At 34.3% G+C, this 19,523-nt stretch overlaps 1 protein-coding gene across 2 annotated transcripts in view; it reads left to right on the forward strand.

The window, feature by feature from the left end:
• ANOS1 (anosmin 1) overlaps positions 1 to 19,523 on the forward strand; it is a 251,753-nt gene that overhangs the window by 179,013 nt on the left and 53,217 nt on the right. For both annotated transcript variants that reach the window (XM_043998140.1, XM_043998139.1), the window contains 2 exons: positions 1,063 to 1,192; positions 15,281 to 15,486. In XM_043998140.1, coding sequence (XP_043854075.1) covers positions 1,063 to 1,192; positions 15,281 to 15,486 — 336 coding nt within the window. The remainder of the gene's footprint in view (positions 1 to 1,062; positions 1,193 to 15,280; positions 15,487 to 19,523) is intronic.

Consider the following 19,523-nt stretch of genomic DNA (forward strand, 5'->3'; position numbering starts at 1 on the left):
ACCTACAAATCAGGGGTTTTGCATCATGGATTTATTTGACAGTTTGATGAACACTATAGATTCTTTAGACTGCTTTTTAAATGCCTAAAATAAAAAAAACAAATAGGATTATATAGGAAACCAACTGATTAAATATAATTATAAAATATATATTTAAAAGGTTAGACATCTCAGATTACTAATCTCTGCTACAAATGAATGCACTTAGGCATCAGACATACATGAAAACCAGTGTTAATCACATTGATTTTTTTGAAATTCAAATGGATGCTTGGTCATTCCTAGAAATGTAGGAATAAAGTTTTAATTAGAAGTAGAAATTAAATGCTTTAAATGTTTTTTGTGTATCCAGCAAGGGATATTTTGTGGAAGAAAGGTATAGTTATATTCATCTTTGAAACTTGTGAGTGTTAAAGAGTAAACGACATATTGAATTATCTTAGTAATTCTCTTTGAGCTCTTTCCAGGGTAGGCTGTGGGTTGCAACATATTTTCTGTGTGTTACAACCATGATTAAATAAAGAAAAATATTAATTTATTATTTATCTCCTAGAAAGGATAATCATGCATGTAGGAAAATCCACAGTTTTAAAGTCTCAGATTTTATTTTTAACAGATAAAATGTATCTTCCAATTCATGAATATACCCTCTTAGTCCGATCTTTAATATAAAAACAAACACGTTCTCAATGTATCTTATGAGCATTCTCATTCAAAAAATAAAATAGAACCCAAATATAATAAAAACTTTCTTTCAGAGTTCTTGTTATGAAGCATCAATACTTCAGGCTTTTAAAAAATAAGTTGTTGATATGAAGTATCAATAACATGAGTTTAACTTACTCATATTTTCCCCTGGAAGTAGTGCAGCCTTAAGACTCTTTGATCTTTGACCCTAGTTTCTATAATTGAGCATGATTAGATGTATTTATTTAGAAGGGCAAAGGTTTTACAGGTCAAGACTGAGGTGCATTGGCCAACTGGTTGGTGGATGTCTGAATAAACCCAATTGACATGTCAGAATAAAAAGAGCCTGTGTGTGATATGACATTTTTCCCTCAGACTACTGATGAGAGAGTTCAACTGTCTGACATAAGACCTAGCAGGTGGTACCAGTTCCGAGTGGCTGCCGTTAATGTGCATGGAACAAGAGGCTTCACAGCACCCAGTAAACACTTCCGCTCTTCTAAAGGTTAGTGTTGGTTTCCTGCCTTGGACACTCACCTTCGACTCGGTCACATATGGAATGCAACTTTGCCCTCTTAATGCTTCGTATTTATAGGTTTCCAACAGGTGGGCATTCTGTATTTTTTAAAAGCCATTCATTTTTGCATTTGTTCTAAATCTGTTTGAAGTTGCCATGCAAATTTATGGCTGAGGATGTATTCTTTTATCTAAAAGGGAACTTGACAAAAATTGAAAGAAGGTTTAATGCCCAGACTTTCCAACCAAAAGTCTTCTTTGAACAAACTAAATCTTAGAATCAATATATGAGTCAATAGATCAAAGCATGAAAGTTTCTCTTCATTTGATTTGGGAAGGATAAATTTTAGGATGGTCATCACTGACTTCATTCATATCCATCACTTTAATTAATATAAAAGCAATAGTGCCACAGCATTTTTTGATTTTGATTAATAATATTCAATATATAAATTTTAAAAGACTACATACTCAGTATTTAAAAATTTTTCTTACTTCCTTATCTATAATAGTTACCTCACAGTCTGGTAAACAAATTATGATTTTTTAAAATGTTACATTTAAGAATTAGCTGAAGGAAGGAGGATTCATTTAGTCTGTGACCCTATGGCAATCACAACAGAACATTAGGCCCCTTCACATAAATTCCCTGCTGCTCAACCAACACTACCCTGAGTTGATTATGCAGCCATCTGGAGAGGTCATCAAGATACAGCTGTTAGGCCATACACAGCCATAGGCTCAGTTGTGTCATTTGTGGACTGTTCAAGACTTACCTAGCTTAATTGTTCAGGTTTTCATTTTTTCAGCTCATGGTAATATCAACAAATTGCAAAAATTCTAATTTTAATTTGCATTATTGCAAATAATGCTGTGCCTTAGGTTATGAAAGCATTTTGGCTGCCTGCTTTACAATACTTTGGAGAAGATCATTTGATGGGAAAAATTTTCCTTAGGCCAATTTTTAGCATTCAGAAAGCCTAATTATGTTGTTCTTATATGAACAATTTCTGTCAATTACTTTGTGAACTCCATGTATAGAATACATGAATTGTACTTGTAATTGATGCAATGTAAAATTGGGGATTTAATATCACATGAGAGATGGATCTTTAACTCTTTTTAAAAAAAAGCAACATAGGAGAATCAGTATACTTTTATTCAGAAAATATAGGAAAAGAATAGAAATGGGAATGATGTATTTTTCAAGTTGGAAAAAGAATTTTAGGTGACTCCTATTAACATCAAGCAGACTTGAATATTTGTCAGTTACCATTTAAGAAGGATGTGTATGATTCCATGTGCTTTGTGTAATTTAAATGGGAGAGTAAAATAACTGGTTGATGGGGTAAATGAGGTAAAGTACGGTAAAGGGCAATAGAAAAAAAGATTATAAAACATTTTATCTCTATATTGCTAGATACAAATGTAATCTTGGCCTTTAATTAGGAAAAGTTGTTATTGTCTAATTACCTACATGGACAATATGAACTGATTTAATAGGATAACTCTATAGCACTGTAGATCAGAAAGAAGCAACTAATAATCCTTCTTTATAGGTTTTATAGTTGTGGGCTAATGCACAGAGAATCACATCTGCTGTACAAGGTCTTGGTGACCTGGTGATATAATGAAGGCTGGCATTATATTCTGTGTCCAAAAGATTTGGCAATATGTTGCATAACTTAAATTGATCCTTGGGAGTCCTCTTCAAATTTCCAAGGGGAGTTTTATGAGTGAGCAATTATCATGTGGTACAATTTCTAGGAAGCCTTTACTGTTACAAAATCAGTTTTCTATTTCTCCTTACTCCAAAATTTGAGTTATGTTCTTTTTGCTTAAAACCCAATGCTGGTGACCTGTAAAAGTGCAGCAACTCTTGAAGAATTAATTTGTTCATTATATGACTTTATGCTATACAAAAGTTTATCATACAGTTTATCATGTTCTATTCATGAAAGTATGCTTGAGTAGAAAATAGGATGGAAGGGAGCATGAATATATTGAAATGGCTTTAACTACTTTATAATTTTACTTGTTATAAACAAAGGGAGAACTATTGTGCAGGATGACAAAAATAGGGTCTGAAATAGGTATAAACAATATGAAGTAATAGGAGGACTTAAACTAGATTTACCTTTAAGAAATGTTAATTCCCAATAAAGGCCCCCACAGAACTCCCAACCCTACTACATAATGCAGGATTGGGATAGTACTGTTATAAAGTAGTTATTTTTTTGTTTATTTTATTTTTGTTTTTCTTTGTTGTTGTAGATCCAACCCTTTTGTTACCATTACGGCATGTTTAGCCCTAGTAAAATCTTTTCACTCATTTTTCTTATTTAATCAGTGCAATATTAAAACATAACTCATATCTGTATGTAGATTTTCAAAAATATCAACTTTTAACTTGATTTTTTAAAAAATGAGGTTCTAAGATACTAATTTGGAAAATAATTTATGAATATTTAGTTGTCTATAGACCGATATAATTGGACTTTGATACAGCAGTAATCCTATTGAGAAAATTAAAAGAATATAATTTGTTGTATTTACAAAAAGAGAGAAACAGCAAGTATTCTAATGTTAATCACAATTCATAAAGAAATGTTCCATTGTCCCTCTTTTTCTCTCCTCCCTTCCTGAACCAGCTTATTTATCCACTCTGTGCTCTAACAGCTAAACTCTGCTATTTTATGAGATGGTATGATAAAGGATTGATTTTATTTTATTTTATTTTATTTTATTTATTTTTCACAGGGCAATGAACGTTAAGTAACATGTCCAGGGTCACACAGCTAGTACGTGTCAAGTATCTGAGGCCAGATTTGAACTCAGGTCCTCCTGAATCCAGGGCCAGTGCTTTATCCACTGCACTACCTACCTGTCCCTGCCCCACCACCATTGATTTTAAAAATCACCATTTCCAAAATAATAGTCTAAATCCTGTTTTACACAGTGTAAAGTGAAGGATAAATAGCTCTCTAGTATATAGGGGTAGTGTAGACCCAAAATTTGTGTGTCTCGTAGGGTGGTTTGTCAATCATTATGCATTAAGTGGTTACTATTTACCAGGTGCTGTGCCAAGTACTAGAAGTACAAGTATAGACATAAAGAAAGACAATTCCTGCTCCCAAGGAGTTTACATTCTAACAGGGGAAGACAACATAAAAAAGAACCAAAAATGGGGAGGTAACTAGCATTGGAATATTGTAGCCCCGTGGAGATGGATTAACAGTGGAGGTTCTAGGAGGATCTAATCAATAAGAGGGAGATTATGTAGGTGTAGTACTCTTCAATATGAGATGTTAGCCAGGATTAGAGTGAGCTTTCAGGGTGAAGAGGTTCCTATGGCATGGTAGAAAAAGTCCAGTGTAGATGAGTCAACAATACAGCCTGGACAGGAAGTGAAGAAATGGTGAACATTTTCCATATACCATTCATTTTCATTAACATTAAATAAAACTGGAAAAGAAATATATAGTGTACATTTAATTTCTTTTAGTTGTACTACCTCATTCCCACAGGCTATAAAATTTATTTTCATAGGAAATTCAAACTATTTGATGTTTTATTCATATGGTAGTGTCTAAATGAAAATCTGGTTTGATACAATTTTTTTTTTGAATTGGCTAGGTATTATTTAGTTCATTGAAAACTATCAAACCAGTTAAGTGTATAAACATAGCCTTCTGTCTCCTTGAAAAACTTATTTTGCTAACTTCCTAACACCATAATGTTCATTATATAGTGAGTTTTTTATTATTTATGAGCTGATTACTTGGTTGATATATTTTCTTAGCTCCTTATTCTTTCTCCTACCTCTGCCTTTTGGTTATCTCATCCCATTACTTGCTGTTATTTCTACCAAAAAGTGTATGAAGGGTCACAAAGTAGCCCAAACTCCAATTACTTTTAGTTAATTGTTGATGGTAGCAGTGAAATAGGTTGAGATTACTGGAAACAAAAGCAATATGGGGTTGATCTTTGTATTTCCATGAGCCCATACTATGTTTTATCCTATTAATAAATTAAATATAAAGTGATATGTAAAATTCTAAAAGTAAATATGGCTTAGGGATTAAGGAATTTTCTGTTCTTCCTTTTGTTTACTTATTTAGAAAAGGGAGATGATTATCTTGGCATACTTTAGTCTATCTTCACAGAGCCCTAGGCAGCATTGGCAAAAGGTTCACATGCAAGAAAGCTATCCCTGCCCTCTTTAAAGAATGTATTTTTATGGCCACAACCCACTTAAAATTCATTTAAAAACTGAGTCACAATAGAGTAAAATGTGGATAAATTTTGGGGTTCTTTCATAAGGAGTTGATCTGTAAGTTCCTGTATTGTATTGTTTTAAAAATATAGTTTCTTAAAGGAGAAAGATCAATTCATTTAAGTTTAATTTCTGTATGGCACCTAAAACAATTGAGTTTACAAATTTGGAATAGAGGTTTAAAATAATCAGAAAAGAAAATGCTAATTGCCAACTTAAGTTAAAACACATTCATTCCTTCTATTAACAAACACTAAACTAGGAAAACAAAAATAGAAGTTACAGATAGTATTAGTTACTGTATTAGTCAATTTTGCTTAATTTTTTTCTCAAATGGGTAAGTTCTCTGGGAGTATGCTTTTTTGAAAAGTGATGATATATCTGAATTAAAAGTATCAAAGCATTTAAAAGATAAAAAGATCATAAATAGGTTTTTTGATGTATAAAGATGAAATGTCACAAAATGTCAAAAATAATGACATTTTTTGTCCGTTCATTATTAGGCAAGGGCAGCAGCTGAAGACATTTCTGTTAATTTTTCTATTGATAAGAAATACAAAGCTTGAATGTTATGGTCCAGTGTCACTTTGTATTGCTGTGAAACATAGTTTGTGATAGACATGACCCAAATCAGGAAGGCATCAAGGCTTGTGGTGAGATGAGTTGATTACTCTGCACAGCTGTGCAGGAGTTAGGACAGATGCCCAGGTGTGGGCATCATATGGCATGCCATGCACAAAGGAAAGTACAAGGACTTCTTTTAGACCAAGTAGTTCAAAGTGAGCATTGAAAACAGTGTGATTTGGCACAGTGTACTGAAAGACCAAATAACTTCCGAAAATCAAAGTAAAAGACAAGCCATTCTACAATGAGACTACATTTCTTTCTTTTCTGATCAGTAGTTTCTTTATGAGAACTCTATATACTTTGATCTGATAGAATTATTAGATTTTTTGAGTCAGTCAGACTTTGTCAATTTAATTTTGAGAAGCTATTACCTACCTATGTTTATATATTTATCTCTTGATTTATTCTTTTGTCTAAACATCTAGCTATTCAATGGTTTATTTATTTACATCAGGTCAGCTATTAGTACTTATTGAAAGCAACAACAAATTAATGTTATCTGGCTTTAATTAGGTCCTTACCTATATAAAGGAATACTTTCATTCATTCCTAATTTATTCCCTATCACATTTTTAATCCACTCTTTCAGGGAATGATAGTAACTGCTATTTTATTGAGAAGGTTGTGGCCATTCATCCCTAGATCCTATATGTTCCTTTATTCATATATCCAGACTTCTCTCTCCTTGTGTCTCACTCCCTTTTGTGTCATCTGAAATTATTTGGGGTGCCTGTCTTCCAAGTTTTAGGGAATTTAGCTGGGGTTCCTAATATATTGATACTTAGAAATTAGAGGCTATAGAACCAGTTTGGGCATTAAGCATTTATTAAAGCATATTAAATATTAGCAAAGAGAAAGCACATGGCCCTGAAAGTTCAGAGGGAGAGAGAGTAAAAGTATGGCTCCTTCTTCCAGCATTCCCAGACCAAGAGAGGAAGAGAGCTCATAAGCTACCTGCACGTCTGGAGGAGAGGTGACCCTTCCACATTGATCAAAGCTAATTGGCTAGCATCATTGAAATCTATTGGTTTACCAGACTTAAGGGTGGTCCATATTAAAAGGAGCAGTACATGCTGAGGTCAGAGTCCAGAGGACAGACCCTCTGGAGGGAAAGGCTTTCAGGCAGGTGTGGTTTTAACCTCTATTGCCTTGATTCACAGTCCAAGGTTCAACTTGACTGAATCTGGGCTGACCCTAAAAAAGTCAGGCAAGGCTCTGGAGTTAGGACCTCAAGTTGGGGGACTTCTGGGTCCCCCAGAACCCCATTATTTTCTCACACTTTGCTCCCATCCTGGAGGATGTGACTATCTTATTGCCTCTTTATTTCTGCTCTGGATCCTTCTCCTTACTGTCTCTTCTTAGAGTCCATTTCATTCATTCTTTCTTTCTGTTGGCTCTTTTCATGCCAAGCATGTTAACTCTATTCTCTATACCCCTGCCAATAATCTTCCTTAATGCGCAGGTCTAACCATAATAGTCCCTGCTGTAATGTCTTGGTGTTTCCTTTGAGCTTATCTGAGTGAATGCAAATGTCTTAGCCTGACATGTAAGGCCTCCTACAATTTGGTTCTCATCTACTACCCCAATATTAATTCATATTACTTAATCGTCATATATTCAGTGTCCTAACCAATATAGAATGACAGCTATTCCCTAATATTAACCTAATGTCTCCCACCTTTGTCAATTAGTGTAAGCCTCTTTACCATGCCAGGAATGTATACCCTCCTCATCCATACCTGCTGAAATCATGATCTTTTTTCAAAGATCAGCTCAGTGGCTATATCCTTTATATAGGCTTCTTTTTTTGTCCTTCCAGCTACAAGTCTCCTTTCTTGCCTCAAATTTTCTGGAACATTTTCTCAAGACCTCTGTTTTGCCTCAGTAAAAGCCTATTTTGAATCATATAATTCTATCCATAAATCATCCCCCATTTGTTGAATACAAGCTTCCTTGACAGTAAGACCTATGATTCTTGGTATTTCTAGAGCCTAGTACAGTATGTTTTGGCCATGGATTATTTAAGAAATGTTCAATTGAAATGTTTGGAAACTGAGTATAATAATGAGAAAGAATGAAAATGGCCATTATTTATTTGGGAAACCCTGCCCTTGAAATTGTGTGCATACTGGCAGAGAAAGGCAATACATTCACTTTCTTTTTACCTCAAGCACATCCAATTTGAGCACCATATTTGTCTTTCATGTCATTCTTCTTCTTTTTTTGAGTAGATATAGCACTGCCTTTGGGCCTGACTTGATTAACTTTGTATAATCTTAGGCAGGACAGTTTCTAATTCAAATGCTTCCATCTTCACTGTCTCTCTACTTTAGGAACCAGTGCTCAGTTTTTCTTAACTCACATGGACAATCATTTATTCAAAGAGGTTGGTTAGATGAGAAACTTGGAAAAAAGATAAGTCTATTTCACTTAGTAACAAGCATTTATTAAGCTCTTACTATGTGTCTTTATACTAAGGTGCAAAGAAAGGCAAAACCACCATCCATTCTCTCAAGGCACTTACATCCTAATAGGGGAAGGCAGCAACTAAGTAATGGGGATCATGAATAGATGGAAAGTAATGTCATAGGGAAACATTAGGGGAGACTAGGAAAGAAGGTAGAAGGTAGGCTGACTCAAAGGAAATAATAGAACCTAAGAGGTAGAGGTGAGGATGAAGAGCAGCATTCCAGGGATAGGGGACAACCTAAATCAAAGCATGAAGATGGATGGAGATGGATATGGAGTGCCATTTGTAAGGAATAGAAAATAGGCCAGTCTGGGTCATAGTGTAAGGAGAAGAGAATCAAGTGGAAGAACACTGGAAAAGTAGGACGGGGCCAGGTTGTGAGGCATTTTAAATGCCAAAGAGGGAAATTTATTCTCAATTTATTTTAGAGCACAGATTCTTAATCTGAGGTCAGTGAATTTGATTTTTGTTGTATCATTTATTTATATTTTTACAACTGTATTCCAATAAAATATTTTTGAATAGTGCCACATATTTCATTTTATTTATTTAAAATTATTCTAAGAAGAGGTGTATATACTTCACCTGACTGCTCTAAAGTGGTCCAAGACACAAATATTGTTAAGAATTCCTGTGCTACAGGTAATAGGGAGCCAATACAGTTTGTTGAGTAGAGGGGTGGCATGCACTATAATGTCATTTATGCTTGTTGAAGTGAAGAAGAAAGATATTTCAGTTAGAATTACTCCTAGATTGTGAAGGATGGTAATAAAAGGCAGAAGCAGCCTATTACTAATGTTTTGAGGTTAATACCAGCTCAACTCATCCATTCTTTGTTGCAAATTTCCAAAATCAGGCTAACTTTAGTATAGAAGCTGATTAATGCACATTTTCCTATGGAATCTAGCCGGTATTAAACCAGTCAGGCAATAACATTTTAGTTTTTAAGGAGATTTTTGTTGTTCTTCTTTTGAACTAACACCATTAACTTTGTTAGTACATAGATAGTTCCTCCAAACAATTCTAATAGTGTCTGGTTTATTAAGTGTGTTACACAGTGTCTCTAATAGTGTATAGTGTTTTTATTCCAAGTAAAAGGGATTGCCTAAAATCAGTATTTCTTGTGAGGGTTTTTCTTTTCAGGATGAAGTTACTAGTATATATAGGATATAAATTACCAAGGAAAAGGAAGCAGACGACATTGTTTTCCCAGCACATAAGTACCATACTGGATGTGATTTCATGCATACATTACTGAGTGTTAGTAAAACTAGAACAGACACCCACTTGCAGTCATAAAGTTCTCTCTGTGGCTCCTAAGGGACCCATGAGTTTTTTATACAGTTGCACAGCTGGTTTATGTGTACCATTTGAAATGGGCAGAGCTGAACCTTCTGCATTTGTCTTGAAACTCTTTAATGCCTGGAAACTTGTATGCCATGCAACTTTTCAAAGACTTACAAGTTGTAGCAGTTAAAGATACTTCCAAATGATTATTTTGGAAAAAAAATCAAGATCCTTCAGCCAATGAAATAGAAAAGTGATTTAGAAATCAGAACTACTCTGGCTTATATTTCACAAAAAGTGTGTTATTTTTTCATATATAAGTGACTTGATTATCCTACAGATATTTTACGTTAAAAAAAGGATTAATGTAATTTATTTGGTAAAAAAATTTTGCTCATCAGCATAAGGCAGGGGAGAATATGATGAAATTAGTTGTCCTGGATGCTTTCTACCTTCATAGTCCTTTTAAAACTCTAGTTAGTTTTCCTTTGATGTTATGAATACGGGTTTCTGGATTCAGCAGATAGTTGTGCTTGTAAAAACTGTGAATCTTCCCACACAGTATGTAGTCTGAGGAGCTTCCCCCTCTTTCTCAAACAATACATTTCCATACAGTTTTTCTTCAATGATCTGAGCTTTATTTTAATCACCCTGTATTTTTTTAAATGGTGATAAGTAATATTATTGGTCACATTGCCCAATGAAATTTTAAAGATCTCTCAACATGCCACAAATGAGCAACATTTCATCTGGTTACTGACTACAAAACATTTAGTCAAGAAGTCTGAAATCTAAATAACTGAAAAGTTCTGTCTTAGGTCACTTATGACAGCTATTCGTGACTCTTAGCATGGCATGATCACTATATAAGACTAAAGGAAGGTCATATACTGAACTATACATACAACATGTATATGTTGTATTGGTATTGGTATTGGTATTCATGAGGAGATAGACATGAGAATGTGAGTTTATATTAGAATGGATTTATTCTCTTAAATTTCTCAAGTTACCAATAACACATTTTATTTTGTAAAGTATTCTTACTTTCCACAATCCATTGCTGTAGGTTATTTTTTTTTCTTTTTATGTTTTTTGTGGGGCAATGAGAGTTAAGTGATTTGCCCAGGGTCACACAGCTAGTGAGTGTCAAGTGTCTGAGGCTAGATTTGAACTCAGGTCCTCCTGAATCCAGGGTCCATGACTTATCCACTGCACCACCTAGCTGCCCCCTGTATGTAAGTATGTATGTGTATATATATATATATATATATATATGTGTGTGTGTGTGTGTGTGTGTGTGTGTGTGTGTATTGCAGGGCAGTGAGGGTTAAGTGATTTGCCCAGGGTCACACAGCTAGTGTCAAGTGTCTGAGACTGGATTTGAACTCAGGTCCTCCTGATTCTGAGACCAATCTTTATCTACTGTGCCACCTAGCAGCCCCTCCACCCCCGCCCTGGTAGATATTTTTAAACATCTTTTAAAGGCAGACTGATATAGGACAGTAGTTCTGAAAGTATAGTCCTGGGAACTCTGGAATCTCTACAATCCTTTTCTGGGGTCTGTACAATCAAAACTATTTTCATAATAACACTAAGGCTTTTTGGTTGCTAACATGCTAAGTATAGATCGATATGACCCACATAAAAAAAATTGTTTTGAGTTCCTCAATAATCACCCATTAGGCTGATGAAACCAAGCTGTTTTGAGAACTAGTGGTGTAGGAGATCAATAGATGGAGAATTAGGAGACTTGCATTTTAGGCCAGGATTTGCTAGTTACTACCTGAGCATTCTTGGTCTAATGACTTTACATTTCTGTGCCTCACTTTCCTAATCCACCAGGTGAAGAAATTGGATTAGATGACCTTTTAACTCCTTATCAAGTAAACTAAAATTCTATGATTCTCTGTACAGTAGCTCCTTTTATTACATAATTTTATAAGTACATTTTAAATTATTATGCCATAAGAAATAATATCTAGTTTATGGTTATATTCTATTCCAAGGAGGGTCATTTTTTAATAAACTGATTATTAAGAGAGAAATCTGAATTATTTAAAAATTAATGATGGGGCAGCTAAATGGCACAGTGGATAAAGCAATGGCCCTGGATTCAGGAAAATCTGAGTTCAAATTTGACCTCAGACACTTGACACTTACTAGCTGTGTGATGCTGGGCAAGTCACTTAATCTCCATTGCCCTGCAAAAAACAAACAAAGAAACAAAGAAACACAAACAAACAAACAAAAAATTAATGAGTATCCACAATCAATTTTGGACTTTTGGGGCTTGCGTATGGTGGTACATGGAGATAAACTAGATTATATTTTCCATATTCTCTTTATTTTCATTATTTTATATTGATTAATCACTCATTAATTCAATAATCATTTATGACACACCTCTTGTGTGCAGAACACTGTATTAAATGTTGGGAACACTATGATTCTGGTAAATGTCTAAAAACAACCTGTAAGAAAAAAAAAGTTCACAAGAGGTACTTTTGAGTTTAATTTACATTATATTTTTCTCCATTACTTCCATAAGTCTAAACAATAAAAAAGAAACAATAAATAAAACCCTGATTTTTTTTTTGCTTTCACCAATTTCCAATGTACACATGTTCACCTTTAAATTTGACAATTGTTTTTGATGAGCCTATTTGAGCAGGTGCCTCTTCAATCCTGGTCATATGCTTAGAGTTAATTTATATGTTGGTCCCTGACTCTATATGGTTTTCAGTTTACTAGGGGATAATAAGATCAGGTAATCCCCTACATATTAACAAGTGCTACATTTCTTAGGAGAAATACCTTGAAATTTACATACATGTTATATTTGGTTTCCTGTAATCAAAATGGACTTTGAACCAAAATATAAAGATAAAATGAAATAATTATTAATTCCTATTTTTGAAAGATTAATGATAGTGTAAGTTGCTTTCTGTCTGTAAATATTTAAGTAAGCTTGTCTTGGATAATATGATCATAGTTAATTGGTTCTATAATCAGTGGGATTACATTAGAGGAGTCATTTAATTTGAGGTTACTGAATGCATTTAGAGTGTAAAAGAAATTCATTTAATAGCTTATTTTCATATTATAAATTTTCATGTGCATCATGAAGAAAATGATTGCTATAATGCATTTTAGGCATTTATAACTTTTATCCTGGCATGGAAGTATAAGTTTTTTGGCAAATTCAGTTAGATTTGATTCAACAAACATTTGTTAAGTACTTACTATGGTCAAGGCACTGTCCTCAATGCTGGAAATCAGACAAAAACAGAAAAGCCCCCACCCTCAAGCAGCTTAAATTCCACTGGATGAATGCATGATGTTTACAACTTGAATGCAAAATAAATTTGCTCTCAGAATATAACATTATTTATATTTTGTAAATGTTTGATTCCTACAAACAGAAGAAGAGGGGCATTTTTTCATTCACTATTTCAAATTAAAGTTAACATGATACATTATTTTTTTCATGATTTTTATGCTGTAATAGCATAATAATGTGATCTCTCTCACCTCTATCCTCACTTCCCCCCCAAAAATTAACAGATAAACTCTATCAAGCTTAAACCATATCACCCAAATGAAACAATACACATTTAGGAAAGGCCTGTTCAAATATTTATAATGGATGCATGTCTACCTTTGCAGGTTTTCAAGTTACTTTCAACCTGCATGGGGAAAAATATTCTCTGAAACTTCTGAACAACAAAAACATTTTTTTTCTTTTGTGATAATGGGAACCAATTTGTACCATTTAAACCCATGAAGAATACATTAGAGAATAGGGAATCAGGTCAAGCTTTAAATATTTGAAATATACATGCATACATATACACATGTATATATACAAGTGTGTATATACAGATATATATATATATGAAATAGATGTGTATATAAATAAGTATGTATGTATGTATATATATATATATGTATATATGTGTAGCTAGCTAGACAAATAGAAAACTAGACAGATGATAGATGGATAGATAGATAGGTGGCACAGTGGATAAAGGACTAGCCCAGGAGTCAGGAGGACCTGAGTTCAAATCCAGCCCAAGACACTTGATACTTACTAGCTGTGTGACCCTGGGCAAGTCACTTAACCCTTATTGCCCTGCAAAAAAAATAGGGTTAAGTGACTTACCCAGGGTCATAAGTGAGGCTGTAATTGAATCCATGTCTTCCTGACTCCTAGCCTCATGCCCTATTCACTGTACCTCATAGTTGCCTACACAAACATCCATATATTCATAAATATGTATATGTGTATATATAGATATAGATATGTATATGTATGTATATACATATATATGTATGTGTGTATAAACTAAACTCTGATCTATTTAGTCCCTAGAGTCTTAAAAAAGTAAGAGTTAAAATAAAAAAAAAATGAACAGACTTTTTCCCCTTAATGGTTTATACTATTATTTTAAAAATCCCAGACTTATCCTGAAAATTCTTTAAAACCTTTTCTGAGATTTTTCTCATTTGTTATCAGAGTGGTAGCAGTGCCTGGTAATTGTATGCTAGTGTTTCTAAAACACATAGCATTGTAACATTAGAGGTGATGACATTGTTTCCTTGTGACCCTGCCTTTTATAGAAAGACCATCTGCAAAACATTTGCGGCGAGAAGCATCAATTCTTATTGTGTGCTACAGAAAATGCAGTAACGTCCCTCTAGTTTAACACATTTTTAGTCAACTTCAGAGTAGTTTCTTTTTGGAAGATTTGTAGCATCATAATTTCAGAATCTAATCTCTTGCTTGACAATTGGGAAGGCTTTGGTCTCTGAGAGCGAGCAGAAAAGTTAAAATTGCAAAAATGAATGCTGTCCATAAGTCATCCAATTTGTAACGTGGACACAGAATGGTGCAGTTTGGTTTTACTTATCACAGTATGTGGTTTTTCTCAGCCTACATGGATCAAATGCTGTGATGTCATTAAAAGGAAGGCAATTACTTGAATGAGTCAAATTCTTTACTTGCCTTCATTTCCTGTAGTTTTCAAAGGTAGGACAACCTTACATTTGAGCAAAATCCTATGTGATTCCAGATGAGAGATATTGTGACATATGAAATGCTACAGCTGTAACTGAGTTTATTGGAGTTGCTGTTAAATGACTGGGGGATTCATCATAGCCTTCAAATTGGGATCACTGTCTTGTGACTTACTGCTCCTCTGGGAAAGTCATAATTGTATGGAGCATATACTACATCATGTATAAACAAATATGCTACACCCAAAGGAAGTTATGGTGATCACTGTAGACTTCATTGAATCAAATCATTATGATTTTCCAATAATCTGATATTTATCATTAACTATGCTAAATAGCTAGACTTAAGATTATCTTCTGTGAATTTGTAATATTTTTGCTTTTATCTGGGGCTACAGATCCATCTGCTCCACCTGCTCCGGCTAATCTCAGAATTGCCAACTCCACTACTAACAGTGATGGAAGTGTGGCTGTAAGGATTATTTGGGATGTGCCAGAAGAACCTGACATTCCTGTGCATCACTACAAAGTCTTTTGGAGTTGGACTGTCAGCAGCAAATCAGTTGTGCCATCTAAAAAGAAGAGAAGAAAGACGACTGATGGGGTAAGGTAGAAACTAGAAAGAGGGGTTAATGTTTTGGGTGTTTTGGAAGGAAACAGTGTAATAGATCTAATAAGTAAGGTTCCACTGAGGTTAGAGGGAGAAGTGATGAAAGAAAGAAACATGAGAGAGAGAGAGAGAGAGAGAGAGAGAGAGAGAGAGAGAGAGAGAGAGAGAGAGAGAGAGATTAGAGAACAAAATAGCATTTTGTCAGTTTTGTTTTAGAAGGAAAAAATATGGTTTAATTCCTTGTTCAGTCATGCCGAAGTGACAGTCACAGTTCACAGAAATGGAAGGAACAATTACAATTATCTTCATCACAGATGTTTAGGAACTAAAAAGGCTACAACCCAAAGTTGTTTATCCACAGATGTGGGCCTTTGGTTTTTAGGATTCCTGTAAATGGAGGAAGAAATGTGCATTTTTATATATGGCATGATATTTGCATCTGTAATCCAGTTCTTTGAAAATTCAACAGACTAGAACATAAATGTTTGGGGATATCTTTTTTTTTTTAATCTATCAAAATTATTTAGGCTAGTTTATTGCCCAGATGAAAACAAATAAAATTCCTTTTGAAACATTGTGCTGAAATAAGATTTGATGATATTGAATATCCTGGACGATATGCAGTAGCTGATATAAAACAACTGATTTGATTTATTCAGTTTTTAAAAGTATACAATATTTTAATTTTGCAATATTGTTCCCCCCTCTAAAGAGCTTCTTTGATATTTCCTTATGTTGTCAAGAGGATCCTAAGTCTTGAAGAGTCTGAGCAGGTCCATCAACTTAGAAAGATTTTGAATAGGGTGACACTATATTCTTCACCTGTCATCTAAGGAAAAACCTACTTCAGACTGAGACATTCATCATCAGAAGACTGGTCACCATATGATTGTTTTTCTTTTTGGCCACAGAAATTCATGAAACTATCTTCAATGTCATGGGGATGTTATGATTTGTACTAATGGAGATCATAGATCTTTTTCAGCATTAAAGTATGGAAAGCATTTTATAGGTAGTTATTTGTACAGTACATAAAGCACTGGGCTTTGTGTCAAGAAGACTTATCTTCTTGAGTTCAAATCTGGTTTCAGAAACTTACTAGCTGTGTGACCTGGGGTGAGTCACTTAACCGTGTTCCCCTCAGTTTCCTCATTTTACATAAAATGAGCTGGAGAAGGAAATGACAAACCACTCTAGTATCTTCATCAAGAAAACCTCAAATGGGGTCACGGAGAATCAAACATGATTGAAACGACTGAACAACAATGTATAATATTAAACAAAATTGAAATAAAACAAAAATATGTTTAATTGAAAAAACAATGCCTTGTATGATTACTTTTAAGGTATGCTTTATTTGTAGAGCCAGTATATTATGGCATATGTAGAACTAGCGTGATAGTCAAGAAATTCTTGTTTTAGTTCCTGCTTCCAACGCACATTGTCAGTGTGAATCTGTGCTAGTCATTTAACCTCATAGTTAACTACGTAGCTCTCTGAAATGTAAAGGAAATTTACTCATATGGGAATCTTCTATATCTCTTAAGTCACAGGTCTAGTTCTTGCTATGCATTATGATATCAGGTTATCTAAGTCCTTCTGTTATGCAATTCTATTTTGATTGCCTTATAAGGACATATTCCCACATTAATTTACTATATTGTATTCTATACAGCTTACATGATTCTCCCTATCAAGATTACTAAAATTCTGAAGAGATTTTCAGGAATTTATTAACTCTTTGCGCTTTCTCTATCTAAAAAAATGGAAGTTGTTGAAAGTGATAGTATTCTCAAATGAAACAGAAAGCAAAAAAAAAATAATCTTCATTTTTTTGGGCCAATAATCCATCAGTGTCAAGCCAGAAGCATAATAATCTCATTTCTTTCATTTATAGTTGAATATTAGGAATATTGAATATGTAGCTTATTGAAAATTTTAATAAGTGATCATTTGAATAAGAAGGAAAATGTAAATTTACATGATTCCGGTATCCTCCTTTAGACCAGTGATTCCTAAAATAAGCTGAAGCCTAAGAATAGGCAAAGTAGACAGCTACCAAAAGTGTAATACACAGAGCACTTAAACAAAAATACCTTTTCATTTTACTTTTGCAAACAGACAAATTTATATTCCAGAATGTTCTCCAAAGCAGAAATAGTTATTTTGCAGTGTGATTTTGCATTTGTTGCAGTAAAACCTCAAATCTGCGTGATACCAATATGCCAATAAGAAAGGATGATGCCCTTAGCAGAGAAATTACTTGAAATAAGCCATCATCACATCACCACCTCCTATTCTCCTTTGTCATCTATTTTACTGCCTGCTGAGATCTCTGGCTTTGGTCCACTGCTATCAACAACTTTTCTTGCTTTTTACTTAGTTGTAGATTTGGTCACTCCATGAAATCTGGCTTGATTAAACATGGCAGCATAAGTGTGCTTAGGGTATAGACCAGGTCAAGTCAACAAACATTTATTAAGTTTTTATTATGCACAGATAGCTTACTAAACACGGGGTAGGGTGTGCTGGTGCATCCCAGAAGAGCATTACTATTAGTCCTTCACATTTCCTTTAATAGGAGAATTGGTGGTAATGCTCCTCACAGGTGTGTTGCTATACCTAGTCTACACCCTATGAAAATTTATGCATAATATAGTATTAATTTTCTTAGATCATGACTTCTGGCATACAGTCTTAGGATGGTTGACCTCTTATTTGGTCCTCTCCCTTTCCTCATGTAAAGGACATTATAGTCCTTCAAATCAAAGCAATTGCCTCTTTAACTCTTAGCTCAGGCAATGGCCTATGTATTAGTTGCTCTACAAGTCCTTTGGGGGTTGAGGACATGAGGCTGGTGTGCTTTGGAGATACCAAATGCACGAACAGCTGTTGGGCTGGACTTCTGTAATGCTGGCTACTTTCCAGGTTGCATTTGATGCCATGAAGAAGCCAAGAAGAGGTCCTGGATTGGGGGAGTTAGCTGCTCTGACTTCTAATTGCACAATAATTGCTTCATATTCTCTCACCTGGAAAATAGAGGACCTCCTAAGGTTTCTGACACATATTGTTTTTGGTCCTCTATCTTGGGCACTCCCCATTTCCTAAGCTAAAGATTTAAAGGCAAATGTCTTTCCTTGAGTGGTAGAGATTTGGCAGTTTGCGTTGTAGGCACCCAGAGAGTACATTCTTAAAGACTATTCCTAGGTTACCACAAATGTGTTATCTTAACTCTTGTCCCAGTCTTCATGTTGTAGTGCTGCAGCTGCCTTTACTTCCTTAAGGCATGTACTGAAATTGCCAAGAAATCGTCCACATAAGGGATATTTATTTCATTTTGACTTTTCTTTTTTTACTACTTTAGGTAAACATGTAAAGGATCTGCATCAAAGAATTTATTTTCTTAGCCATAAAGAGTGTAGATGATTGACTAGGGTAAATTCTCAGCCTTTACATGACATTCTCTTACCTTGGAGTCAGTGTTTAAGAGACAAGCCCTTCAGGATTCTGACTAAGAGTCTGTTCACAAAAAATGTATTGTGTATCTACCTGGGTAGATATAATGGACTTAGTAATAGATACTTATTTGTCCTTCTGTGCCTAAAATTGAAGCCAGGTAGTTTTAGAATCTGTTTTGTAAGAATATTTGGAAATAATTGCTTCAATTTGCATAGATCATTAAAGTTTACAAAATTTTGTAATTATAACAATCCTGTGAGGGTAGGTAGTTTAAATATAATTACTTCAATTTTTCAGATGAAGAAACCAAGGTTAAGAGAGTTTTAAATGTCTTACCCAGGGTCATAAAATTTGTAACAGACCTTGGAGTCACTGACTCCAAGTCTAATGTTTGTCTCACTATATGATTCAGTGAGATTTGATGAACTAGAGAACCTGTGAATAACAACAACAACAACAATAATAGTAAATAGTATTTATATTAGTGCTCTAAGGTTTGTGATACATTTTGCAAATATCTTATTTTATACTCACCATATCTGTGGGAGGTAGATAATATATTCATTTAACTG

Source organism: Dromiciops gliroides, chromosome 3 (assembly GCF_019393635.1).
Source record: "Dromiciops gliroides isolate mDroGli1 chromosome 3, mDroGli1.pri, whole genome shotgun sequence".
In the NCBI taxonomy this organism is placed as follows: Eukaryota; Metazoa; Chordata; class Mammalia; order Microbiotheria; family Microbiotheriidae; genus Dromiciops; species Dromiciops gliroides.